At 41.6% G+C, this 27,463-nt stretch overlaps 1 protein-coding gene across 1 annotated transcript in view; it reads right to left on the bottom strand.

Moving 5' to 3' along the window:
• Positions 1-815: 815 nt before the first annotated feature.
• USP43 (ubiquitin specific peptidase 43) overlaps positions 816-27,463 on the bottom strand; it is a 116,115-nt gene continuing 89,467 nt past the window's right edge. The window contains exons 8-15 of the mRNA XM_063292598.1: positions 25,059-25,170; positions 15,826-15,929; positions 9,593-9,670; positions 7,189-7,318; positions 6,596-6,923; positions 5,226-5,384; positions 4,335-4,493; positions 816-3,522 (exon numbers count right to left, since the gene is read on the bottom strand). Of these exons, the coding sequence (XP_063148668.1) occupies positions 2,492-3,522; positions 4,335-4,493; positions 5,226-5,384; positions 6,596-6,923; positions 7,189-7,318; positions 9,593-9,670; positions 15,826-15,929; positions 25,059-25,170 (2,101 nt within the window). The 3' untranslated portion in view covers positions 816-2,491. The remainder of the gene's footprint in view (positions 3,523-4,334; positions 4,494-5,225; positions 5,385-6,595; positions 6,924-7,188; positions 7,319-9,592; positions 9,671-15,825; positions 15,930-25,058; positions 25,171-27,463) is intronic.

Below are 27,463 nucleotides of genomic sequence, written 5' to 3'. Positions count from 1 at the left end.
TCCTCTCTTGAAAGGTGAAGTCATCACTCTCATAAAAAAGGCTGTTCTCTGCCTGGGAGGACGCCATGGCTTGCTGTGCTCCTGTTGCAGTTGCTAGGCAATGGCTTAACAAAAAAAGACCCCAAGGAGCTAGAGATTGCTTGCCCCATCCCCCATGCCAACAAAGCTCAGCCTGAAGCTGCCTGTTATATGGGAATGGCCACTGCACGGTTCACCAGCTTGCACAGGTAAGTTAATGAGTTCAAATTCATTCCTCGTCCTCCCAGATGCCTGGGAAACAGGAGATGAGAGCCTTCTTTTCACAAAGTCTAGATTAATAGCAGCCCTCCAAGAAGAGACAAGACAAGCCTGGAAAAGAATGCTAATCACATCTGAATCACTTTTCCCAGCCTGGTGCCTTTCAGATGTATTGGATTTCAACTTTCCAAATTTTAAGCTAGCATCATCACTGGCTGTGCTGGATGGAATGAATTGAGTTGTAGCCCAACACCTCTAGGGGGTACCAGATTGAGTAAAGCTGCTCTAAATCAATTGCTTACATTCTCCAGCCAGCATGGCCACTGTAGAATTGTAGGAACTGAAGTCCTCCCATCTAGAAACTCTGCACTAAATAAACATTTGGATTGCAACTTCTTATAAGCTGTGTGTGCAATAAATGTACTTTTGAGGAATGACTCCACCTTAGACATTGGGTTCTCTGGGCTGCATTACTACCATGGGTACAATGCCTCTGGTGTTTCAACGTTCTTGCTCCTTATCAGTCTTTTGAATTCCTATACGCCATCTCCCACCAAGAAATAACTCCAAAAGAGCTGTTGGTTTGTGAAGCTGTATTTATTCCTCTATGTGTTTTAATGGATTCCTTTATGAAGAGCTCTGTAATATAAAATGCCAATCAAGAACTTCTTTCCTTGAACGGATGGCATACCTTCATAAATTACATAATGAAATGACACAAATTAACCAAAATGCTTACGGAATAATCAGAGTCCTAATACAATGGCTGTTTTGTGTTCTTCTTGTGCTTGTATACTGTAGCTACTTAGGTTCCCCCCCTTTTTTTTCCCCTTTTAATCTGCTTCCCACTCTTTACACTCCACTGTAATTGCACTCCTTCTAAATCTCTGGTGATTCCACAATGCCAGATCCAAAACATCTTTATCCTCATTCTCCTTAACAATACTGTAGACTTTGCTATGTCCCCTTACATGATTTCTTCTATGCCCTGAACTTCAGTGACAGTCATCTGGTTCTTTTTTTTAGCTCCTAAGACTTTTTCTTCTCTTGCTTTTTGCCCTTCCCATGTTCTTGTTTTCTGCTATCATCTCTCTAAGTACGTGCCCAGAAGATACCATTAAAGCACAGCTTGTTTCATCAACTCTTACACCCCAAATTTACCTCTTCTAATTTTCCATCCCACATCTTCAGGTATGTCTCTGGAATTTCCAGCTGGAAATTTGTTCCTGATGTTCATTATATATCATACTTATCTGGTGTCAATAATATTACCCACTCTATAAATGACACATGAAGCCATGGCTTTTTCTTGGACCCCCCATCTCTTTGCTTTTCATATTTAATCTACTAACAAGTACTAACCCTGTACAACAATGGGAAAACAGCACTTTTTCTGTTTCTTGTGAAGAAAATTCTAGTTATTTGTACTGGTTACAGAAGGTGGCAGGACCTAGACAACCTTGGCTCTCATCAGAAAGCAAAGCTGGATCAGATTTGGTTGGTATTTGGATGGATGACTACCAGAAAATCTGAGGTAGATAAGCTAGACAGTGAAGAAGTTAGCTTTGATTACCACCAACAGGTAGAAGAAAATGAAGTGTTATCCAACATTTTTTCTATGTATATTTTTAAACATTAGAGAAGTCCAGGATGCTGTTGCAATGTTCATTGCCAGCCAACACATACACAAGAACAAATTTATCCTGCATCCCTTGGCTGAATCTGCTAGAGAATAGTCAACTCCTGAATTAGCCTACCCATTTGCTCCACTGATTCCCAAAGCTATTAATGCTCACCATTCATTTTAGGTATTTTTTAATAACAAATAGATCTGTAAAACCCAAAGATCTGCAAAAATAAAAACACTGGGATTATTGCATAGAGCAATGTTTAGACTCTCCCCTATCCTCCCTACAACTTGGTACCAAAATAAATGCTGTTACAAAGCAGCATATCCTCTCAACAGTTACCAGTTAAACTACAGAATAAATAATTTAACACCTTCCCCAGCATTTCTCTTCCCTCATTTCTAACATCTTGGTTTACAAGGTCCCTGTTGCATCTTTACTTCCAGGCCACATATGTTCCTCAGCACCACTTGGATTTAATAACTCTTGTCTGAACAAGAAACCATTAGAGAGCAAGCACCATCCAAGTTTTCTTGCGATTGGCAGATCTTATTCAAAGGCCTGAGACCTTATAAGCACCAAAGGTTGGCATGATTCTGTTGTTTCAGGTAGAATTGCAGGATAGTTCAGAAGCTGGATTCTGGTACAATTATTCTCCTGCCCAGGGATGCTGTATGATACCTTGCCCGCTGGAAGGTGCCACAGGAAATGCCCTCTAAAGTGAGTGGTGGCATGGAGGCCTGCAAGGACCCATTGTTTGCCTTGCAGAGAGAAGTTGACCTACTCAGTAACCAGTCATTCCTTCCCTTGCTGTTGCAGGAGCTCTGAGCACGCTTAATGTCCACCTCAGAACGGGAGATCCGCCCATTGGACAGCCCCTCTGTGGAGCTGGGGTTCAGACCATAGTTCGTCCTGCTGCCAGGGATAAAATTTAGTGTTCCATTGGAGAAGGATGCCTGAGAGGAGGCTATAGATGATGTCATGGCAGCGTGCCGGTCAGACTCACTGTGTCGCTTGGGGTCCTTTCGCAAAAACCCAATTCTGAAGACCGCCAACCTTCCCTCTGATTGTTTCTCGACTTCTGGATCCTTCTCCCCAAGCCAGGGCATGGACTTTTGTTCTTCCTCCCCCCGAGCCTTGGGAATAATGCTGGAAGAGGCCAGGTTTGAACCCATACGAAAGGTCCCATTGATGTTAGCTTTGGTCTTGGGTTCATCTTTTACTGGAGGTGCTGTGCTGAGAGAAAGCACCAGTTTTTTGGGTGTCCATGGCTGCTCACCTACTTCCTCCTTTGGCTTCCCTGCTCGTTTCAGAGTGTTTGAATTTTCCATGGCAGCGGCTGCTTTGCCAGTGGACTCAGTTGTGCCCGTACTTGTCAGAGCAGGATTGGGCTTAGCTTTGGTGACCATAAGCTCACTGTCTTCCCCTTCCTTAGTTATGAGAGGGACGATGGACTCATTTGTGAACCAAGGTCTGCGGCCAGACTCCAGATAGTCTACAAGCTCCCTGGAGGGCTCTGCCGGCCATTCTTTGGAGGTGAAGGACCAGCGCATGGGTAGGGGCTTGGGGATGCCCAGCTTGGCCTTATTAGAAGAAACTTTCAGGCTGACACTTCTGCCCTGCACACCCCGAACCAAGGGACGAGACTCAAATCCTCCTAGAAGAGAACACAGACAGTAACAGCAGTGATTCTTAGGAGTTCTGTGGAAATCAAATATGCTGTTTGAAAGCTGAAACTGATTTTAGCAAAGCAGGACCAACGATATTGCCAAGACATCTATTTCTGGGCTTAAGGAAGCATCGTAAATCCTGAAATTTGGATTTTAGTCCAAGTCAGGTAATCCCCTATCTCTCCCAGATCCCTTTCTTCCATTCTTTGCCCTTTTTGTTTTAACTTCTCACGTGCTATTTTCCTAGCATATAGTATGGTAGCAAAGGAAACATAACCCATCTGCTTGCTGCTATTGCCAAAGCAAAAGTAGAAAAAAAAAACAGAAGAAAGATGAGAAGGACTGATGGAAAGAAGTACAAATTTGCTGATTTGGGGATCAATTATTTGATTTATTTTCATCCACAGTGACTTAAGAAGGCAATGGGGAGAGAGCTTCCCCATCACCCAAAAGCATTTTAGAGTGGACCAATGGGTGGCCCTGAAAATTATTTATTTATTTTAGCTGCCTACTCCCATAGACCAAATGCCTAATATGTCTGAGAATTATTTGTGTGTGCGTAACGAGGGCCAGTGAAGGGTGCATCAAAAGAAAACCTAGGGAGTTGGGTTTCTAGAACTAGAACTCTATTGTTTTCTGGGGCAGGATGAACCCCACCCCGCCTCTAGACTTTAGGAAAGGAAGCAGCCCAAAGATTTGGAACCTTGAAACACAAACAGAAGAAGGTTACCCAAAGAGGGATGAGCTTGGTTCGTGAACGGCTTTGTGGAAAGCAAGTGTAATCAGGGAGACAGGATACCTTTCTCCTGGCTGGTGCTGGCATTGATGAGGGGAGGTGAGCGAGATGTTCTTGGCGGAGGTGGACAGGTTGTCGAGCTCCAGGATGCGAGGCTCTCTCGTTTGTTGCTTCGACTGAGCCGTGCCAGCCAATGTTCTGAAATGGAAGAGCTGGTGGATCCTACAAGGAAAATACATGAAATAAAAGTGTTGTGGAGATAGTCTTTTCCTCTGCATTGTATAGCTATATTGAAAGGGATGGGGAGGCAGTGATTTCATTTGGCTGCATGTGTATATATCCTGTGATATCTGGAAAAAGAATAATCTAATATCCTTCAACCCTCCGTTCCATATACAAAAATGTTGCTATAGGGAGTGAGAACCTTTTAGCTTCAAGTACAAGATATCCCTCTGATTGCCTTCAACAACTTTTTATTTTAAGCCACCTAGGTGAGTCACATAGGTGAGATGGGTAGCTATATAAATCAAATAAATTAATAAAAAAATAAAAAACTTCATATGCTAGAAGTGATGAAAGAGCTTCTCATGGTCACCCAAATCAGAGCTTTCTTGGAGAAGGGTTGGGGGATGGTGAATGTATGCCATCTGTATTACTGCAATGTACCATTCTTTGATTTTTGGGATTGCTTTATTGTTATAAAGCACTACAAATCTAGGTGAATTATGGGAGTATATAAAGGACAGGCAAGAACGAGAATAAATTGTTCGTAAGCAATTCCTCTGGATCAAATATGGGCCGATTTGTATCAGGATCCATGCTTTAAAAGGCATGCCAGGAATCATTTAGCATTCCTGGGTTTGCCTCAATGCCATCAATAAATGCCACGGAATTTAATCAATGAATAGGAAATAATAGGTGGGCTGTTGGGTAGGCTCAGTAATCCTTGCAAACCTCTAACAGAGCTTCCTCCAGACCAGCTGGGAACTACATTCCGTCTCTGATAGAAGAGGATGTAGGCACCACGTGTGCTGATGCCCTCTTCCAAGACTGGCTCCACGGTGCTGTCATCATAGCTATACCAGCGACCATCCAGGGTGTTGCAACAATAGGCTGGGAACAGAGACAGGACCGTGTTAACTGATACATCTGCAAGTGAACTGAGCTTCCAGAATTCTCACTAACTTGGCAGCGCTGGGAAATTCACAACAACCACACCAGTGTACTGAATTCCCACTCCTATGCTTGTAGAGAGGGAAGAAAATCACAAGGAAGCACTGTTAGAAAGTAGCAACGTCATTCTGTAAAAATGTGATTAAAACAATATTTGGAGATTCTCACTCCTGTTGATGGGTTACTCGTATCTATGGGTAAGCCAAACGTTTGGAATTTGAGCTGTTTCAAATTTGAAACACCCCATATCAAGTTCAAAACAGTTTTTTGACATTTGAAACAAACTGTTCTGCACTTGAGACAGGCTGTTTTGATCACTTTGGAAGTGTTCTGAGCAAGTTAAAAGCACTTCCAAAATGACAGAAACAGCCTGTCTCAAATGCAAAACAGCTGTTTCGAGTTCAAACTCAAAAGAGTTTAAATTTGGAATGTTTTGCATACCACTACTTGTATCCCGTAGGTTCTTAAGTCTCACCAATCAAAGTGAATATTTGCAGCTCAGGGTTGAACTGTGGAGTCCTTGGTGCTCTCTGAGCCTTGTTGTTTTCTTGCAGACGTTTCATTGCCAGACTAGGCAACATCTTCAGCGTGGAGAGGGAGTGGGCAAAGTGTGAAGATGTTGCCTAGTCTGGCAATGAAACGTCTGCAAGAAAACAACAAGGCTCAGAGAGCACCAAGGACTCCACAGTTTTTAAGTCTCCCATACAAGCTTATTTTTTTGCTAAGTACAGTATCCAGCAACATTTCTTAAAGTAACGTGAATAGTTCCCTGTTTCTGTCCATCCATTCACAGAAGCAGAATAAGCACAAGGGGGAAAGCATCAATATGCAAACTTTTGCAATTTTCTTTAATGATTGGTCTTACAGAATTATTCATTTCTTCATGCAGAATTCAGAAGTCCCTCCCCTTTATGGCAGAGAATGCAAAGACCTGCTCACATAAAATAACAGTGCTTAAGGCAAGTGAAGGGGGACCACCTAAAGTCCCCCTTCACTTGCCCTAAGGGTCAAGAAAGGGAAAGAAAGGGAGGAAAGAAAGGGAAAGAAAGAAAGATATGTGGTGTTAACCCCAGACTTCAGCAGTAATTACTTTCAGCAGGAGTTGCCAAAGATATTCTCAGTCCAGCACAGCCCACTTACTGAAAACTCACCTGTATAATGTCCACCATGCAGGCTACCATGATGATTGCAGACGGCATACAGATCATAGAGGAAATTACACTGGCCATCTTCTGGCATGGACTGCTTCCAGGGGCCCCACTTGCTGCCACGGCTGCGCTTGGCCACGTGGGGAGCCATGTCAAGCCCACGCAGGGGAAAGTGCACAAGAGTGGAGAGCTTGTGGCGTTGCTCGCCCACCTGCCGGAAGCGTTTCAAGTGAATGATGAGGATATCAGGGAGTGTCCACAGGCTCAGTTTTACCATACCCTGTTGAAGTACCTGGCAGTGGGGACAGCGCCAGGCATCATCTGGAGCCAGCTGCAAAGAAAGACACAATACAACTACACAGGAGCCTGGACCCAAATGCTGGAAAATGGATGGCACTGTTGATAGGAATAGTCTATTCCCACCTCTTCCAGAACCCCATTACATATATTGGCACTGAACAGGGATGGAGTCAAGTAGATGGACATTCCCATTCCTGCTCAGAAACATGCTGCTTTGTGACAGAGATAGTCCTGCTCTGGTAATCCCCATAATGACAAGTTGATCCTAGCATGCCTTTGCCCTCATCCAGGGATACCTGCTCCTCCTTGGTGTAGAGCTGGAAGCATTCATTCAGGGTACAGCTGTGCTGCTGTTGATGAAGCTGCTGCTTCAGTCTCACACTTTCTGCATCTTCAACAACTTCTTCCTGGATGTTGCCAAACAAGCTGCAAAAATGCAGAGGAACAGGTCAGAAATACTCTAGTCTTGGCGGTGATTGCATTATGTGCAGGTGTTCAGTTTCATTTAAGGTAGACACATATCAAAGCAACTCCTGTGTTGATTCTCCAAAATTCCACTTAAAGCTCCACTAACTCTTAACATTCGGGTGTTTGAAAAAGTATGGTGTGAATGTCACAGAACCCTAATCCCAAACCCTCAAGCAGGAACCTGTACTTTCTTAGCACAGGTGACTGCTCCATGAAGGAGAATTTCAATCCATGTTAAAGACAAGGCTCTTCTAAGATGTTAGAAGCTTTTGAAAATGTCAAAGAATATGATGGGACCTCAATACAGTATGTGAACTTTCATTTCCTGTCCTTTGGGAGTCAATTCAATTTTTTGTTGTTTCTCAAGTATGCCGCCTTCAGGTATCAAATGTTCTCTCAGTGCATGACTGTCATTTAGGGGTTGTAAACTGAGCAATTTGAAGAGCTCCCTAAGAGTCACTAAGGATAATCTACATGCAGCTGGTGGGCTTTCAGTGGTCTTGCGCAGCTTGCCCAAGCCTCAGCCCCAAAGTTGCTGCCAATATCCAGCAGTAAAGCCAGCTCTGAAACTCAACGGCATTTCTGAGTGTCTTTTTTAAAGTGTACTGTTTTAGCAGTATTACATTTGAGTTACATTTCAAAGCAATGTTGGTCATATTTACCACTTCATTAAAGTAAGATTTTAATCCTAATCCTGGCCCTTTTTTCCCTTTCACTTCTTGGAGTGCAGTCCTACAATGCCACACAAAACCAAATGTGTCCTCAGCTTAAAAATGCTGCCCAAAGGGGATATAGAGTTACAGCTCTTCCTGGATCGTACTATTATGGTGAATCCTGGTTCAGTAAATGTTTCTTTGCAAAGAGAATGAGACATTTTTTTCTGTGTGTCAAAAGCACCTACCAAGGTGCTTCCGGATTGAAAGGATTTGCTGGTGATGTCACCATTGCCCAGGGGAAGCCCGAGTGGGCTCCTTTGATGTCCCTGTTATTTTCCCACCAAAGTGGTACCTATTTATCTATTTGCATTTGCATGCTTTCAAACTGCTAGGTTAGCAGGAGCTGGGACAAGTTGACAGGAGCTCACTCTGTCACACGGCTCACGCTCTTGGGTTTCGAACTGCCAGGCTGCCGACCTTAATGGTCCTCTGACTCAGCGTCTTAACCACTGAGCCACCGCAGACAAGAAAGCTGTTAGATACACGTGTTTGGGGTGGTGATGGTGATAACACAGGTTCTGGAACAGCAGCTTGGAGTGGTAAATGTTTCATTAAGCTTGGAGAATGTTATAAGCCATGGAAAATGAATGAGACATTAAGAGGGGGCAGGACTGCTGCTTTTTTGTTCATATTTATGCATTTGATTTCTATCCTGTGTTTCAATTTAGAGGGATCCTGAGTTATTATGTCCTTTCTTCCCTCCAGGAAGTCCTTTTTAGACTTCCCCAGGGATAGCAGATACATCTTAGTGAGTTGTTGTGCAATTGCAGTAGAATTGTCTGCAGTGGCATTTTCTTCAGTCACCCTGTCTCCTCCTTACACCCTTCTTCCATAGTTCTGAATGTGCAGGAGGAAATTTTCATGAACAAACAAAGAGAAAGGGGAAGCCCTAAATCCGGTCCAAACTATACCACAGAAATCGGTTTTCCTCTCTATATGCCATTTTGTGTGAGTATAACTTAATTTATGGACATTTTTGGAGGGGATACCTCTGAAAAATAACCACTGGAAATAAGGGAACCACTAGGAGAAGACAAGAAGCTGAGGTCTTTAGCAACTGTGCTGATGGACTATGTGCATTTGACCTACTAAGCTACTAATGTGGAATACAAATTTCAACTATACTGTTGTTTTCTCTCATCCAGTTTCATGTTATCTTGAAATTAAATTAAAAATAGAGGCAACATTAAAAAAACCAGCAAGACATTATACATAGATGGGACAATTGGAGTAAAATAGGCTCAGTTAAAATAGGTATACATATTATATAGCAACTTCCCCCAACCTGGCATCTTCCAGAGAAATGGAATAAAAAATTCCCATCATTCTCTCTCTCTCTCTCTGCATGCCATGCATGAATGAATGCATATACTGTATCTGGGGTCAGAATCATGAGCATTATCCTTAAGCTGCAATGAAAGTCCTTTTGGAAGCCACATCTCTGCCTTTCATGGATACTCAATGAAATCCATCAACTCTCTTATCATTTACAAATGAATTTGCAACACAAACTCACCATTCCTTGGTGGTCAGATCCCACTCAACTACCAGCTTCACGTGAATGGGACCACCAGGGCCCCCGAACTGCAGTGCTCTGTAGGACAAGCAAGCTGTTAGATACTTGTGTCTGGGGTGGTGGTGGTGATGGCACAGGTTCTGGAAGAGCAGCTTGGAGTGGCGTGATTCAAGTAAATGTTTCATTAAGCTTGGAGAATGTTATGAGCCATGGAAAAATTGTGGGTCAGTAAGTACAATCTCAATGGAATCTGAGTATGAAGCTTAGGGATCTGGGATCTGAGGGATACCCATAATCCACATATTCCCACTCCAGGCTTATGCATGACTTCTATGGTTCCCATAAGGCCAACAGGCCAGAAAACTGTACAGGGTTTTGTTTTGTTTTTTCTCACTTCATTGTTTAATTTTAGGGATTCTTCTTAACGTAAAAAGGTATAATGACTCTAGACCAGAATCTATCCTTGATGAATTGCACCCTGCAAATACTATGATGTATTAGTCTCTTTGACTAATACATCAAAGGCATTGGCTCCAATCTGAGGCCAACCCCAAAATTGTCTTAAGTAAATAAAATATCATTAATAAAACCAAATAAGATATAAAATAATGATGTGTTTTTCCCACAGAGAACAGCGAAGGTTTTATATGGTCATCTTAAATCAAAATATGGCACCCTTTTAAACTTTAGTTATATACGTTTGGAGCAAGGCACAAGTTTAGCAATGGGACTAAGAGGAAATAATCCAAGGGACAGCCAGCAGTCTAGAGTGCAGCTTTCACCCCCTTTCCATTCGCTTTAACCAAGAGCAAGATAAGAATTGCAAGCTGAAACAACATTTAGTAAACCATCCAAGAATGGCTCCTTTACTAGCACAAAGAAGCCACGACACCACAGGTCAGAGCCAGTTTTGCCCAGTTGCCAGCAGGGGGCAGACTCCTCTCACACAAGAGCCAACTCAGCATCTACATTTTTAACCATCATAATAAAAATCCTTCACAAGGAGAAGTTGGGTTGCACGTACAGTCATTAGAGCAATCAGGAAGCAGGCACTCAGATGATGCCCCACATGGTGATCCTTTTCTCAGGTCTTGAATGTAAAACACAATGATCTTTAATGTTTTTTCCCCCACTAAACCAAAGTAACAAGAGAGCCAGTTTGGTATAGTGGGTAAGGCATCAGGCTAGAGACCAGGAGACTGTGAGTTCTAGTCCCACCTTAGGCACAAAGCCAGCTGGATGACCTTGGGCCAGTCACTCTCTCCCAGCCCTAGGAAGCAGGCAATGGCAAACCACTTCTGAAAACCTTGCCAAGGAATCTGCAGGGACTTCTCCAGGCAGTCACCAGGCATCAAAAACTGACTTGAAGGCATGTGCGGCACGTACACACACCCACACCCACAGTACATCTAAATGAACTCCATGCATTCATTTTCTGTTCTCTCCCTTTCAGTTTCTTCCACCAAAAACCTCCCTCCCACCCTTTTTAAGGGAAAAGATGTTTTCATAAGCAAAGGAACGATAATTGGTATCGTTGATCAACAACCACCACCAACACAGAGAAAATCATGCCTGACATTGTGGTGGTGTGGTGTGGGGTGTGTGTGTGTGTTGCGATTACTGGCTGAGATGTAAATCCCACCAAAAATGCTGTTTCATTTGTCCCTTGTACTTTCTGATCCAACAGTCAAAAGAAACCATTCCCACACATTTTGCTTTTTGAACTGTATCCTCTTCAGAGCCTGGTTGCTGTCTTGTTACTGTACATACTAGGAGTATACAGACGCTCTCTGGCTACTCCTATCATTAGGAAGAGTAAGGTAACTCTTACTCTTCCTAAAGATATGGTAAGCACTCAGCAGCAGCTGCTGAGACACGGACAGGCAGTGCAATATTGGCAGACGGCTTCGCCTGTATCCATTAAGCCAGTCTACTGCCTTTGGGTGCAATGGACAACGCTAACCCATTGCTAGCGTTGAAAATTAAACAGGTAGAATAGTCAAATTGTGGAAGGGAACGTCCTGTGGTTTGTCCTCAGCACTAACATTCTTTGGGCCAGACCTCACTAACATGTGGGGATGAGAAGCTGCTTACTGAGGAACAACCTATCAGGGAGAGAAAGAGCCCCTTTACTGCCACAGACCCCAAAATTTGGAGTAGCACTAAGTCTAGCAGATCCTTGCTTCTGTATCTTTTAACTCCCTGTGATATCAGGGTTCACCAATTGATCATCAACTGTAGTTCTCCCTAACCTGATGTCCTCCAGTGTGTAGGATTATAACTCCCACCACCTCTGGAAAGTATCACAAGAAGTTGGGGAATGCCAGTTGACTACTTCTTGAGTCCTCTGACATTCTGCCTTGCTCACTACAGTCCCAGTATTGTTGGCCACTACCAGTAGGTTTTCATTGATGAGACAGTAAAAGGCTTGTAAGGATCAGTGCAAAAGAAAAGGCCTACTTTTTATTCTCAACCCAGACATGCTGAACAACAAACAACTTGTCTCCAACTTCACCTTTGTGTGGAAGCTTGTGGAGAAAGTGGTTGGGCTGCAGCTGTAGAAGGTCCTGAAGGAAACAGATTATCTGGTCCACTTCAGTCAGGTTTCAGGCTGGGTTCGCCATGGAACACTTACTGATTTCTGGCAAACCCAGGATAGGGATAGTGTGACCTTACTCATCCTGCTTGATCTCTCAGTGGCTTTTGATAGCATCAATCACAGCATCCTTCTGAGTTGTCTCTAAGTTGTTAGAAGTTGTGGGGGGGGTATTCTCTTGTAGCAGTTCTCCTTCCTGAAAGGGCAGTTTCATAAGATGTGGGGAAAGGGGGAATTGAACCTTAGGGCCTTCAGTTGAGGGGTACCACAGTGCTCAGAGCTCCCCCTGCTCCTATTTAACATGTACATGAAACCACTGGGTGAGATAATCTCTTGGCATGGGGCCATGTTTCATCAGTAAACTGATACCCAGCTTTTCATCTTGGACCCTGGCTGAACAAATGATGCTGTCAAAGTGCTGTTGGGTGCCTGGAGGCTGTTTGGGTCTGCATGGTGAGGAACAGGTTAAGACGCACTTCCAGCAAGACAGAAAGGCATTGGGTTCAAAGGCCTACTGATTCTAGTGAGATTCCATGGGTAGCTCTGGAAGGGACCGCGCTCCCCCAAACAGAGCTGGTTCACAATTTGGCAGTCCTCTTGGACTCATAGCTCCTGCATGAGAGGGTGCCAAGAGGACTTTTGCACAGATCCATCTTGCGTGCCAACTGTGACCTTATCATGACCAGGAGGCATTACTCACTATCATTCATGATTCAGTCACCTTTCTGTTGAACTACTGCAATGTGCATGCAGCAATTCAGGTTCAGAGTGTGCAGAAGCACTCAAGCAGTATCTATCAGGAACCCCTTAAAGAAGCTGTGTCTCTTTTAGGGCAGCCAAGAATCCCAACAAAACACACATCTGATTTAAAGAAGTGCCAAGAATTGCTAAATGTGCATCAATACTTGCTTCAAATTACTTTTTCCCCTTTCCTCACACAGCCCTAGTTTACAACCTTCTAGCTTATCTTGCATATCAATCAATCAATCAATCAATCAATCAGTCAGTCAGTCAGATCACCCGACTCTAAATGTCCCTGGGCAGCTTAGCATATACAAAAATTATAGATAGCATCACCGGAAGGAATATATTTGTGTATGAGAGAGGAAGGGTATGGATTCTGGGAAAGGGTTTAATATAGATGTATTTTACAAGGTTTTATTAGAGAGATTCACTAATGAAATTACTTTTGCCAACAGACAAGACTTAGCACAGAGAAGTTGCCACTGTGGAAAAAAATGCAACCCTTTGCCAAAGCTTTGGGCCAATGATGATTCAGGAACCTGCAACATGTGATAAATTAAATGGAGACTGAATTAGGTCCATAAAAAGCATGGAGATGAGTTCACACATTGCCAGCAAGGGTGTAACTGAGTCACAAGAGCAGATCCTAAAAAAATTGGTATAGAAAGCCGAATAAAGAAAGGGCAAATATTCCCAACAGAGGGGAGCGCTCAGCAAAGACTGGAAGTCATGTATTGAGCCAGTCCAGACTGGATGAGAGGAGAAACGCCCTGTCCTAAGTTATAAAACTGAAGAAATTTTGAGGAAAAGGGTCCCTTTTCAGTGAAGTGCAGAAACGAAATGTCACTGTTCTGCAAAGTGCCCGATTACAGTAGCTGACCTGGTTTGATCCAGATATTAAGAAGGACTTCTGCACATGCACTGAGCATGCTCAGAGCCTTCCTGCCACTGGAACTCAGTGGCTGGCTCAGTGTAGTTGGGCTACTTCAGCATTTCTGTTTGAAGCACTGAGGCAGAACAACACAATTATCCAACTCTGCTGCTGGGACTACTTGGAAGCAATGGATCAAGAGGGAGAAGAACCGCTTCTCACAGCCTACTGGAGCCTATCCGCTTCCTTCCCTTTCAGCATTGCAGAAGTAAGAGCAGAAGCAAGCAACCTGCAGGCTCCACTTATTTTGCATCCTCCAGAGCCCACTGTGATCATGCTGCCAAATTCAGCATAAAATTCTAATTCCCCCTTTTTCTAAGAAGAAAAAAGATGATCAAGCCTGATTCATTTATACACAAAAAATGGGGAGAAAAAGGAGGGAAACACCCATTCTAGCCCGTCAGAAACACCCCAGAAATAAAACACCCTCACCAATCTGAGTAATCATTATGTCATCACATCACTCCCTTCTAACTCTTGCTGCCAATAACAATACTATTGCAACTTCCCTGTCTTAGAGCAATCAAGAATTTGCACAACCATTCTCACACCAGAGCCTGTGCCTATTTGGGGACTGGAAGCAGGGTGGGCAAAGAAAATCCTACCTTGAACAAGACATTATCTCTCTTCATCTGGTATCAGATTCAGTAAATCAGAAAGGGAAGGAGAAGCACCGGCCACCATCTCAACAAGAGAGTATGGATCAGCAGAGAGAGAGTAGCTGGAATAGACGTGAAGGTTAACTGCAATACTTGAGGCAAGATCACATGGTGGTAGAAAGGAAAATTGGGGTGCTGCCTTACAACTACAGAATCCTTTGTTCCCTTAATCTTGCCAAACTCAGCTTGAATATCTTTTCATATATTACTATAGTCTATGTATTCTAGCTGAACTGGTGAAAGGCAGGATTTTAACATCCCATCTTGGGTATTATTTTTATGATTTATTTGAAATGGAGTATTTATGCAGATGACACAACTTTGCTTGCTGGAAGTGAAGAAGACTTGAAGTACTTGCTGATGAAGATCAAAGATTGTCGTCAGCAGTACGGACTACACCTGAATGTGAAGAAGACGAAGATTCTCACAAATGGACCAGTAAACAATGTCACAATAAATGGAGAAGAAATTGAAGTCATCAACAATTTCAGTCTACTCGGATCAACGATCAATGCCAAGGGAAGTAATAATCAAGAAATCAAATGACGAATCACGCTGGGAAAATCTGCCATCAAAGACCTATCTAAAGTTTTCAGAAGTAAAGATGTCAGTTTAAAAACAAAGGTGCGTCTGACTCACACCATGGTCTTCTCAATTGCCACATATGCCTGTGAAAGCTGGACATTAAAAAAGGAAGATGGAAGAAGAATTGATGCATTCAAATTGTGGTGTTGGCAAAGATTGTTGAAAATACCATGGACTGCCAAAAGAACAAACCAATCAGTTTTAGAAGAAATACAACCAGAATGTTCCCTAGAGGCAAAGGTAACTAGGCTTAGACTCTCATACTCTGGGCACATCGTCAGGAAAGACCAGCCGCTTGAAAAGGACATCATGTTTGGTAAAGTCGAGGGCCAGCAGAAAAGAGGAAGACCGAACAGCATTTCGTTCTGTTATACATACTGTACGGTCACCATGAGTCGTAAACAATGGCAACTAACAACAACAACAACAACATTTAGGTTATACAAACTGTTATCTGCTCAAGAAGACAACACAGTTTAAAAATGAACACAATGTAGTAATTATTTATAAACGTAATGTCTTTCCCCATAATGCAGGGGATTCTTTTTGATGCTTAGGCAGGAAGAGAAGGAACAGCAGTTGGATAAAATTAGGAAAGGTGTAGCTCAGAAAACAAGATGCTTTCTGGCAAGGAAATAATCTAGGTATGATTCTCATTTCTGCTCTTTGATTATAGGCTCCTTTCAGTCATTCATTTCTAGCACCTTTCCTTTCTTACCTGTCCACAGCTGGATGATACAGCGGCCATCTGTCCTGAGGAGAGAGATAGCTGCACAGTGAAGAACCCCCAACTACTCGCAACTGGAACAGACTCCCAGTAGCCTGAAAAGAAAAATTGAGCAGGAAAAGAAAATGAGACACAAACATTCCATGTTCCTTTCTCCCTACAGTAGGTATTTCTCAAAATAGCAGGTTATGGTCAAAAAGAAAGAAGGCTTTAGCATTTTAAGAAAGCTCTGGGTTAGACCCTTGTGCTAAGTATCTTTTAATGGACAAATCAGGATTTCTCCAAGAGATACTTAAAGACTACTTTACTATGATGTAGTTAACACAGTCTGTTTCTCTATAAAAACATCTCTGACTAATACATTATTCATCTATGCCAAGCTAGAAATATCTAAATTTATAGCTAGTTCCGAAAAACCTAGACAGCCACCAAACTTTCATTACAGATCATATTATACCAAAATGCATTGAAGGAAATTTTTTAAAAGTAGTGAACTGTGGTTTGCGCATATGAAGCTAGCTTGTACTGTTTTAAACCACGAGTCAAACTATTAATGCAATGAGCCAAAATCTAACTTTTCTGATTGGCAGCAGCCCTCTTAGGCTTTAGGTAAAAGGGGTCTATCTCAGCTTAATTACCCAAGATTTTTTTTTCCTGGATAAGTCATGTTGTGAACTATTGCTGAAGAGACATCCTTGAGTCATGCCTGTATCTAAGGACCTTTAAGAACCACACTATATATATATTTACATAGAAGCAATTCCCACACAGCACCAGAATTGCACAGAGCATGCAACTGAGCCAAAGTAAAGCAAAAACAAGACAGATACTGGATTGGCTCCTAGTCCAATGATGTCTTTCAACACATACTTTTATTTCTTCCTAGATTAATTCCTTTTAATGCAGAAGGATATTGTTGGGCAGTGGCCAAATACATTCCTGTCATTAGGCTGACTCATTGACACTGAAGAGTTCTTTGCAAAAACCAGACCCTCACCTAAAACCCCTTTTTTGCACCACATATAATAATGTCAGGCAATTAGTTAAAAGATATTAAAGCTAAGAGCTGCAACATAAAAGCAAGCTCCACAAGATCTCTGTGGACAAGACCCTCCTAAACACAAAATGTAATCAGTGGTCCATGAACATTATTTTAAATCACTTGTCACAATTAAGATTTATTTATTTACCTATAGAGCTTATATGGCCACCTATCTCATATAATGATCCTAGGTGGCTGACAACAATCAACAAAAACAGAGATAAAAAAATACCACCCTTAAAGATACTTTAAGATAGTGAAAGATTGAAACCTTTGCCACATTTTAGTGCATGTTTATAAAAGGCAAACTAATTTTCTCTATTTCTATACAGATATATAAGCTGATCATTACTGTCCATTAATTATTTTAAAAGAAAGAGCGTGAGCCTGATAATAAAGTAAATTACATGTTCATGTTGGCAGATGGATCCAGTGTAACACCACAATCCCACTTGGCTCTGGTTCCACCAGAAAAATTATTTTACAATTCACCCCCTTCTCCCTACTGCAGTTGCAATTTTCCCATTGTCATACAAATGGACTAATTTACTCTGCCCTCTCTTCCCATAATGCTGTTTTGTCAACCCACATCTGATTAGCCAATACATTCTGGATTTTATTATGTTTTGTGTCCAGCTCCCTCATCTTCTTGATAGAGACAGTAATGAAGTCTGATGAGAAGACAAATATGAATCCATTACCCTAACAGCATTCAGATTATAATCCACTATTCCCAGACAGACTGTAGGAAAACTGCTAAATTCCAACACGCACTCCATCATGCTTCATGAATTTAGGACATGAGTAGTGGTTAACTAACAACTTGCATTTTCCAGCTCTTATCCATCTCACAATTATTCTATCTGAGATAGCTGGTTGTCACTTCAGGGACTAATTAAAGTCACACTCTAGTTGGAGCTAAAGATGAAACCCAGTTTTATATATTTTTAATTAAGCATATTTCTATGCACAGGATGTTATCTTGAAGAACAGAAAGATATTGGAATGGATTTCCTCTGCCCCTGGATTCAGGTAATTTCAGTGAGATAGGCAAAAAACAAAGGATACTACAGTACAGTTAATAGATGAATGTCTCATCCCTCAACCTCAGAAAAAATAGGCTGAATATGTGGAGATCACTTAAGTGAGCACCTAGCCTTCACCATTATATAGCTAAGTGGATCCTGGGGAAAACTCCTCTGATTCAAACAACTGAAGTCTTGGAAGAAACCACTGGAGCCCAAAAGCAACCTAACAGGGATCCTCTGGGCCACATAGTGATCCTGCCACATACTTTCTTTTGCTGTCCTGAAGCTTTATCACTAGGGAGTCTTCTAAGGGGAAAAAAATCTGTTCAGGAGATTGGAAATGTCAAGGGAGATTCAATTGCAAACAATGCCACCAAAGATGAACAGGAAGATAGCAGTCTCTTCTAGACTCTTCTTGAATTAATGAACTGAAATCCTTAGCATCAGCATCACGGACTCTTCGAAGCAGGAAGCTACTATGAATTGCATACATTTGCCAAAGGTCCTCCAATGAACAGCAAATATTTAGTATCAGGGGACCCAAGTATATAGTATATGGGCGTTTACTGTAAAGACAGATGTACTATTTCCCCAGTGAGAACAGAGCAAGTCCACATTAAGAGTTACAAGTTTTCCAGTTCATTTCCTTTTACACGACTTTGCAGGTAAGAACAGGAGGCTGAGCATTCCCCACTAAGAGCTGGAGATCCTCTGCTTGGGGATTAGTAAGAATAACCTCTTCTTGAAACAGGGTGTGTGTGGTGTATGCATGTTACAGTAATACACATTCCTCAAACTCAAGGAATAATACTGAAGTACCTGTCCAGAATACTGATGGTGCAAAATAGCCATCATCAACTCCAGCTATGTTGGGTTACGAATTATAGGAATTATTGTCCTAATACTGGGGGATTCCAGACTAGGAAATGCTAATAGAGACTTGCAATTGTCAGTCTTGGCTACATTAAATCCAACTAAACACTTGTATTAAGTGTTTAATTTTTTTAAAACACGGATAATCAAAATTTCCTAAGAAAATATTAATTTCCAGAATCTCTTTATGTTATGCAAACTGGAGTCTGAATAGTTAAGCTGCACATATTTTCTCTTCTTGATCCTGAGGAGAAGTAAGCTGGCATGCAAGGCATGTAAATTCTGCCCCTGCCCACTAGAAATTCAACTTGCCATCCCACATTTAATTCTTTTTAAGAAAGTTAATGATACATTGTTGGTACATTGCTCTCTCCACTATAACTATAAGGCTAAAAATCTAAGGCTGACATTTTCAGGAGGTTCTTTCCCCCTTATTTTTATTTCAGGATTATAGATTGTTCCTGCTTTTAGACATTCTTAAAGAGCCCCTTTTTTATTTTCTTTCCACATCTCAGCTGGAGTATCAGAGAAGTCTAGCCAAGCTCACTTGACACTTGTTTACTCTGGGCTTCTCTATATTTATGCCAAGGCCTCGAAGTAGCCAGGCATACCCACTTGCCTTCAAATGACTACCTAGGCTTCTATAATTACCCCTGGGTAGCAGTGAAAGCAGCAGAGGGCCACAGAGTTAATTAAATACTCCCATATTTTAATTAAAGCCAATTTAATGAAATCAGTTCTTTAGAACCACACATCCAGAAAAAAACTGTGCTAAGCTACAAGGCAGCTTGTTAAGCATTTTTTGTAGATGGTCTCTTTTAATGGAAATACATGGGTAAGGGATAGCTGCTGCTATCTTCCAACAATTTATCTAGATTCCATTAAAGCTATCTATGGGATTAACCATCACTATATGTTATAAAAGCACACTCAGCTAATTAGGTTTCTACTGTATGAAAAAATACTTCCTTTCTCCATTTTCAATCTACTATCAGACATTTGCTGGTCAACTCATAAAGAAATTAACACAGGCCTTGTTGTAGTTACTGCCCAATTAAGGCATATTGTGAACTCAACTGTCAGCCTTTAATGTAAGACAACCAACTAACATGGCCTTAAAGAGAACTTTTAAAATTCCAAAATGCTCTGGGAGAGGATTTTCCCCACAACAAACTTGTATGGTAGATTGGGCTGAGAGAGTAGGACTATTCCAAAGTCACCTAGTGAGCTTCCATGGCTGAAGCTAAAGGTGAACTTGAACCTGGCCTTCTCTGGTATCAGTCCTAGAGCTTAATCAACACACCTTGCTGACTCTGTCCCACTGAATCTCTTCATTCTTCACATTGCCTTAGATTTTCATGTGATGTGTTCTCTTTCAAAAGCAAGAAACCTGGCACGTGAGTTTCCTTATTTTTACTTTGAAACTACACACACAGGAAACTCCACGTATTTGCATTACCTGGTTTCAGAATTAATCACATATGAAACAGATCTAGGGGTCTTGATGGATCACAGGCTGAATGTGAGTGAACAGTATGATGCAGCTACTACACAATAGGCTACATCTACAGTGTCAGGATCAAGAAAAACAATCACTCCTCTGTATTCTTCATTGGTCTGACCACAGCTAGAATATTGCATCAAGTTAGAAAAGACACTAACAAATACATGGAGTTTCTAGGTGTATATAATACACTGAGCCACAACTAACCAAGACAGGCTGAGTTTGCACAACACACTGAGCCACAAAGCCACACACAAAACAAACAAACAAACCTAAGCAAGATTAAAACTAACCAAGTTTAGAATGTTAAGGTCATGTAAAGCCACTAGCTTGTTAACTGGCATTAAGCTAACAGAATATATGATCTATTTTCAAGGCATCAGAATGAATATATGAATGAGACCATCCACACTGGTGATGTAATGATAGATTGTTTGCGTTTTACTAGAACAAGTAAAGGGATAACTCAGTACCTCCTTATAGGCAGCTAGAAAGCTGGGCTAGTTAGAAGCAGAGGGAGGAAGAAGAGAGTTGAAGAGAGAGAGGAAAAAAAAGGGAAAGGAAATGGTAACTACATAAGAAATATTGATAACCATTGTGACAATCCTGGTATAATTAACCAGAGAGGAGGAATTTTGTTGATGCACCTTTTAAACAGATTACATATAAATATTATGCATATGTATATTATATACTGCATAATCCATAATATAATCTATAATGTTGTTTCTGCCTAGAGATATTTTCCAGTCAAATAACATTTTAATTGTTCATAATCAACTGGTCCTCTGAGCAAAGACGGACGATAACAATTTCCTCCCTTCATGCATTTCCCATTACAGCACTATCAGAAAAAGAATGGTTAAAGGAGGTGCTAACTTCACTGTAAGAACATTCCATTTATCCTTCTGGGGTGCAAATGGCAGGCAGCAAGATTTTAAAGTCTATTCATCCAAATAAACCTGGTTTTCCAGACACAGCACAATGTTCCCTGCCATTCCAAATGAATCTGGGATGCACTTTTCCCTTTTGGACTTTTCGCCTACCATTATACACTTATAACCTGATTCAGCCTGTCTACATCAGGACAGTTAAAACCAACTGCACCTCATTTGCCACCAATGATTCATCCCAAACCGATGCTCCTGCCCAGTCCTCCCCACACTCCCCACGTCCAGTTTGAAAGCTGTTCTGTCACCGTCTCTTCAGGAAGCTTTAGTTGGGGTCCTTTCCCAAACAAGAGCTCCTCCCTCTGTGTCACAAGTCTACACTGTTCCCATCTATAGCAGCATCTCCTGTGTACTTTAGATTCCCTTTACTTTGCCTGCCTAGCATCAGGCGGCACCTTGTAAATCTTGGCATTCAATTTTCCATTTGGCTTCAGAGTGTACATGGTAATGCTTCTGTGTCATGCGGCTAACATCTACTGTATTACTATGAATGATTCCTTCCCAACACTATTGACCAGACTGTTCAGATGACATGTGACAAGGATCAGAGGAGCCTAAGGCAGGGTATACTCAGGATGGGGCAAAGGTTAAGACTGGTGGAATCACAGAGGATAAGAAGGGCTGTAAGCAGTTGCTCAGCCAAAGCCAGAGAGCGATCAAGATCCAGGGCAAAGGTCAGAAGAACGGAGCAGGAACTCAGGCAGGGTCTTTCCCTTAGAGCAGTGTACCCCACCCGGGCACACAACAGGCTCTTCCAAATTATCTACACTTGGCAGAGTGGAGAACAGCTCTGTGCAGGAAGAGGCGCACCGTGCCCCCATCCAGTCCTCTCCCCACCACAAACCTTGCAGACTTGAAGCAGTGCACTGAGTTCTGCACATACCAGACTGACCACACGCAGTAGCAGCCAGTTGGAATGAGTTCAAGCAATGGCCTTTAAGTCTATCTAAGCAGGAATCTCAGGGGGAAACATAAATGCAGTCAATTCATTTTTACCCTGTCAGTAAGGCTGACCCAGTGAAAAAACATGATGAAACAGAAATTGCACAATGTGTCAATGTGCTAATGACAGATTTTAATACTGCCCCTGGAATCAAGGAAAATACACTCATCTCCATGCACTGATTGACTTAAGAAGCGGCATTATTTTCTTCCGAACAGTTCATGATGGGCTACTGGTTACTGAAGCTGATGGGTCAACTGGAAGTGCTGTAGTATGATCTAGCCATTGAATTCTTTCTTAACGTCCAAAATATATTGATGAAGAGGGAATAAAAGACATAACATACTGCTCATTTCTATTTATAAAGCAGACCTGAAATTACTGAACTTTCAAAATCTTAATGGGAAAATGGTGTTCCAGAAGTCCCTCTCTCTCTATTAAAAAAAGAATGTCCATAATGCCCTATCTCCTTACTCTGAAGTATATCACATCAGGGCTAGCTCTGGAGCCCATATGCAGAACTTGGCCTTATATGCAAAATATATGAATACAGATGTCTTTGAGCATGTGCAAAGTGCTTTTCATTCACCTCTGAGCAACCCCAGACATTCCATGACTTCTTAGATTACTGCAAAGAAGTAAGAGGACAACAGGTGATCTCTTTGTAGGAATGAACTCCTAAATTTATTATTATATCTCTAAACTCGCTACAAAAACTATGGATGCTGCAATTTCCTGGGCCCAGAAGACCTACTGAGAACAAAAATCACAGTATTCTATTTTCTGCAACAGCCTCATATGATGCAATGCCTGGTGGCTTCATTGGAAGCACAGGGAAATTCTGCATCTGCTATGCCAACTTGAGGCCAAGTTGTAATGGGCTTTGGGGGTCAATATGGCAAGAAAAGCCAGTGGTCTCTTGCTGTTTCTCCAGCCTATACCAGGTAGTTTAGCCATGGAAATACAAATGAAACACAAACACAAACAGCAATATAACGCGTTTTCTTTCAGGCAAAGCACGTAACTCACAGATTGCAAAAGAACTCTATCCAGTTATCCATGGACCAGATCCTCTGCAGGTCTTATCAAAACTGTCTGGAAAGCAAGATAAGTGAGCACACCTGGTCCTATGCACCTTGAGGGTCAGTTTAGTCCCAATGATTGCACCTCACTGACCTTTTGCCTTTGAAATGAACAGTTGCCATTCTCTCCTATGAAAAAAAACAGTACTGCACAGTGATACACTGTAATGTGTCAAATCTTGCCCAGTGGCACTATACACTGCTTTGACCTCCATATTGGGAGAGAAGTTTTGGAATTGCAAGAGCATGAATGGAGCCCCTAAGTGAAATTTACAGGTAGTCCTCACTTAGTCATCACAATTGGGACTGGCAACTGGGTCACTAAGCACCACAGGTGCTAAGCGGAAAAATCACATGACTGTGACGGACTTATGACCTTACTTCCCCTTCAGTAAATAAATGAATTGCTGCAGCCGTTAAGTGAACATCATGCGACCGCACCTTACAATTTTACCTCTGCCTTCTCTATTTGTCACAAGCCGGTTGTGAAGCGCCCAAATGGCAATCATGTGACCATGGGATGCTGCGGCGGTCGCTATTTTTTTTTACACCAACATAACTTCAAATGGTCACTAACCAAGGTGGTAAGCAAGGACCACCTGTACTAAAGCAGCCACGCAAAGCATGTCTTTCAAGTCAAAGCTGAAGCGTTTCATGCCCCCGTGACCCACTAACACGAGCACAGGAGTCTCTGCAATATACGTTTCCCCATCTGTACGGCCACTTCACTAGCACACTAGAAAGGTATCGCTTCCTCTCAAACGTTAGCATGAACATGGAAGGGAAATACAAGTCTATTTATAATTATATATCCCTTGAGGATGTTTGTTCAACTAAGTACATGCAACTGGAAGTCATTATTTCTGAATTTTTTATTTCCAAAAGTCCATTTGGAAGAACAGAGGGGATTAATGGGCTTGGAAGAAGGCGCTTTCTCCACTGAAAGGCTAAAGAGCAGTAATCATGTAGAAGAAATAGAACCAGCAAGCATCTAAAAGTAGCTAACCTGAACCTGGATTTGATCATCAATCTTCATTTTGCACAGGAAATTAATTTCAGGTCCCTTGTGACAAATGATTATGGTTTAATAAGCTGTAATTTAATTACAACTCCATGCACTTAGAACAACTCTGGAAGGCTAGAGACACGCAGGAAAAATATAAACGTAACATTTTAAATGAATAATTTGTCCCTAAGTGAATTCAGAAATAGATCACAAGTTTGTAAGTTATAAAAGTAATAGAAACAGTTCCTTCCTGTCCAACCCTCCCCTCCCCTCCTTTTCCTTTTCTCTATTGCTGCTTCTGTACCAGATTACAGTTCATAAAGTCCTGAAAGCAGGTCTCATATCCTAACATCAAGTAAAGCACCACACGCGGTGGTGCAACTACGGCATGATAAATACTCTTTTCACTGTAGTTTCCAAGCATGAACAGAGGCCATTACTTAAGACAGGGAAGGGCAAAACGAGACCTTTAGCTACTTGGGGGTTCCAAGAGTCTTCGGTGGTTCCTGTTCTGAAAACCAGTGGCACGGATTCTAGTCATTTTGAGGCAGTGAGCCTATGCAAACTGTAAAACTGCTCAGAGTCCCTCCTTCGAGGGGGAGATGGGCAGTAATAAAATCCAACAAACAAACAAACAAACTCTGAAAATAGGCTCTGCTCTGGCTTAGGAGTTCTTATCAAGGGATGAGAAGTCCTCTCCTACCTATGAACTCAATGACCTATTTATCTGTTGGTGCTCTCTTCCTCAGTCAATTGTTATAATCACAATTTGACTGAGATACCAGGACAGACTTACCTGCACTTGGGCCTCTCTTCTCATCAGATAGCGCATTTTGCCTAGGATACATTGCTGCAGCTGCTCCCATGACATGGCTCTATCTTCCTGCATCAGTAGCGGAGGGCCAAACCTGAAAAGAGATTCATTATGCATGATAAGAGGCTACACTTATTCTAGAGACATTTGCAAGAAAGCAAAACTTTAGGTACTTCCATTCACCTAAGAACAGAAATGATGCTGACGCTTCACTCACTCACTGAAAGAAGTATCAACATGGCAAGTGCTAAAACTGGTACACTGAAGGGATAAGACATCAAAATTACAAGTAAAACAAGGTGGTGTTTTTTTTTTCTCTCGCTCTACAGAGAATTCTATCATTAAACCACTCGTATAACCAGCTTGGAAACTGAAATTTTGTTCTATGTAACCCAGAACACTCTGATGATTAAAACATTTGTTTTTCAAAACATGAAGTTCAAAGTACCTCCCAAAATATTTACGTTATTGTTAGGCCATGCACAAAGCTAAAAATTTGGTCTAGGCAAAAGGGAAGACAAAGACCTAAAAATATAAAAAAGAGGATATTTTTGCACACCACAACAATAAGATGAATTAACTGGACCTTGCAATGTGGGCCATCTTCTTGTGTAGAGTAAATCCCACAAGATATTGTTTCTTCAAAACTGCATTTATAAATAGACACTTCCACAAATTTAAGTGCCTATGCTTTCAGATTACAGATTTTCTTTACTTACAAAATTGTAAGAATCTTAACAAATCTGTGCTTCTTTCATCTCTTGCTTTTTGGGCAGGGTGTATTGCCACCTAGTGGTCATTTGGATTTCTGCAACCTAGATACAGTAGCCCCGCATGCAGCATGATTTGGAGGACTCCACCCTCTGAGAATGTCCTTTGTATGGATTTCCTTCATATTTTGATGTTTCCAAAGAAATTTATAGGAATGTAGAATCTTTCAACTCTCAGGTATACAGATGGGTACAACTAAAGGTAACTTGGATAATCTGATAATACCTTGATGCATCTCCTTTGATTTAAATATATTACCTGGAAATCTTACATTTAGTTAGTATCGGATCTGAAATTTCCTTTAATTTATTCTAAATGGATATAAAAACTGTAGGGTAGGCAGGAGGGAAGGAATTTCATAAATTTAGCCTGGGACAGGATTGCTCACAGACTATGAACATTGCCCAAATGGAGTATTTTTTTATTTCAAAATCGAGCAGATAATTATTTTTAGGGAAAGTCTGGCTTAGCTAGCCCATCTGTAGCAAACATTTGGAGCAGGCAAGATTTGCATTATGAGAACGGATTTTCTTTGGCATAAAGAAAATCACATTTAGTTGGATCAATTTCTCTTGATTCTATAATTAAGAGCAAATGTAACCCAACTCCATGGATGAATTCCAGGACTAGAAAACAGTAGGTATTTTGGTTTTGTTCTTTCTCTCCTTTCCATGCCAAATCTATTTTGCTTTTTTGTTTTGAAAACATTTCTTCTCCATTTAGAGAAAGATAAACATGTTTTGCCTCGGGAGTTGGGAGCCTACATTTCAACCTTTTGAGTTGAACTGCTTGACCCCTGCCTCTGAAAAGGGCTTCAGGTTCAGTTGGCAGCTGGGCCTTAGAGACTGTGGTGGTAACAGCACAACTCTCAGTCACACTGACAGACTGAAGCTCTCCAGGTTTCTTCTGTCTGCTTGTGCAATTTACAGTACTTCACACAGATTAAAAGAAAATTAGGGACAATTTAAAGAAACCAGGAAAATGGTCTTCCTTCACAAAAAGAATACTCCCTTTATTAGAGACCCAAACTCACACATACCATTGCAATATGGCAGAAATGCCCAGAAAGGTTTAATTACTGAATGATATCAACCTCTAGAGAGCCAGCTTGGGGTAGTAGTTAAGGCATCACGTTAGAAACTGGGAGACCGGGAATTCTAATCCCACCTTGGGCACAAAGCCAGCTGGGTGACCTTGAGCCAGTTACTCTCGGCCCTAGGAAGTAGGCAATGGCAAACTACTTCTGAAAAACCTTGCCAAGAAAACTGCAGGGACTTGTCCAGGCAGTCTCCAAGAACTGGACATGATTGAAGGGATTAAAAAAAAATCAACATATAATTGATAAACAAACAAATGAACGATAGACAGACAATCATAAAGCATCTGCTGCCTTCTCCCTATGGTAGTAGCCACATTCTAATTTTCTGGTACTGGCTGCTATCACTATAAAACTATGAATTTTCTTTCAGTTGTATATCCGGGGCTACACTGACCCCTTTGACTGAAAAAGTGGAATAGAATGGACCAGATATTTAAAAGGGTCTTCTTACCCATGGAAAAGGATGGGGAAGACAGGTTGGGCCTGCCTGCATAATATGGAAATATTGCTAGATAAA

Source organism: Candoia aspera, chromosome 2 (genome assembly GCF_035149785.1).
Source record: "Candoia aspera isolate rCanAsp1 chromosome 2, rCanAsp1.hap2, whole genome shotgun sequence".
NCBI classification, from domain to species: Eukaryota; Metazoa; Chordata; class Lepidosauria; order Squamata; family Boidae; genus Candoia; species Candoia aspera.
The sequence above is the reverse complement of the archived record's forward strand: the minus strand, read 5'-3'. Positions and strand labels throughout refer to the sequence as shown.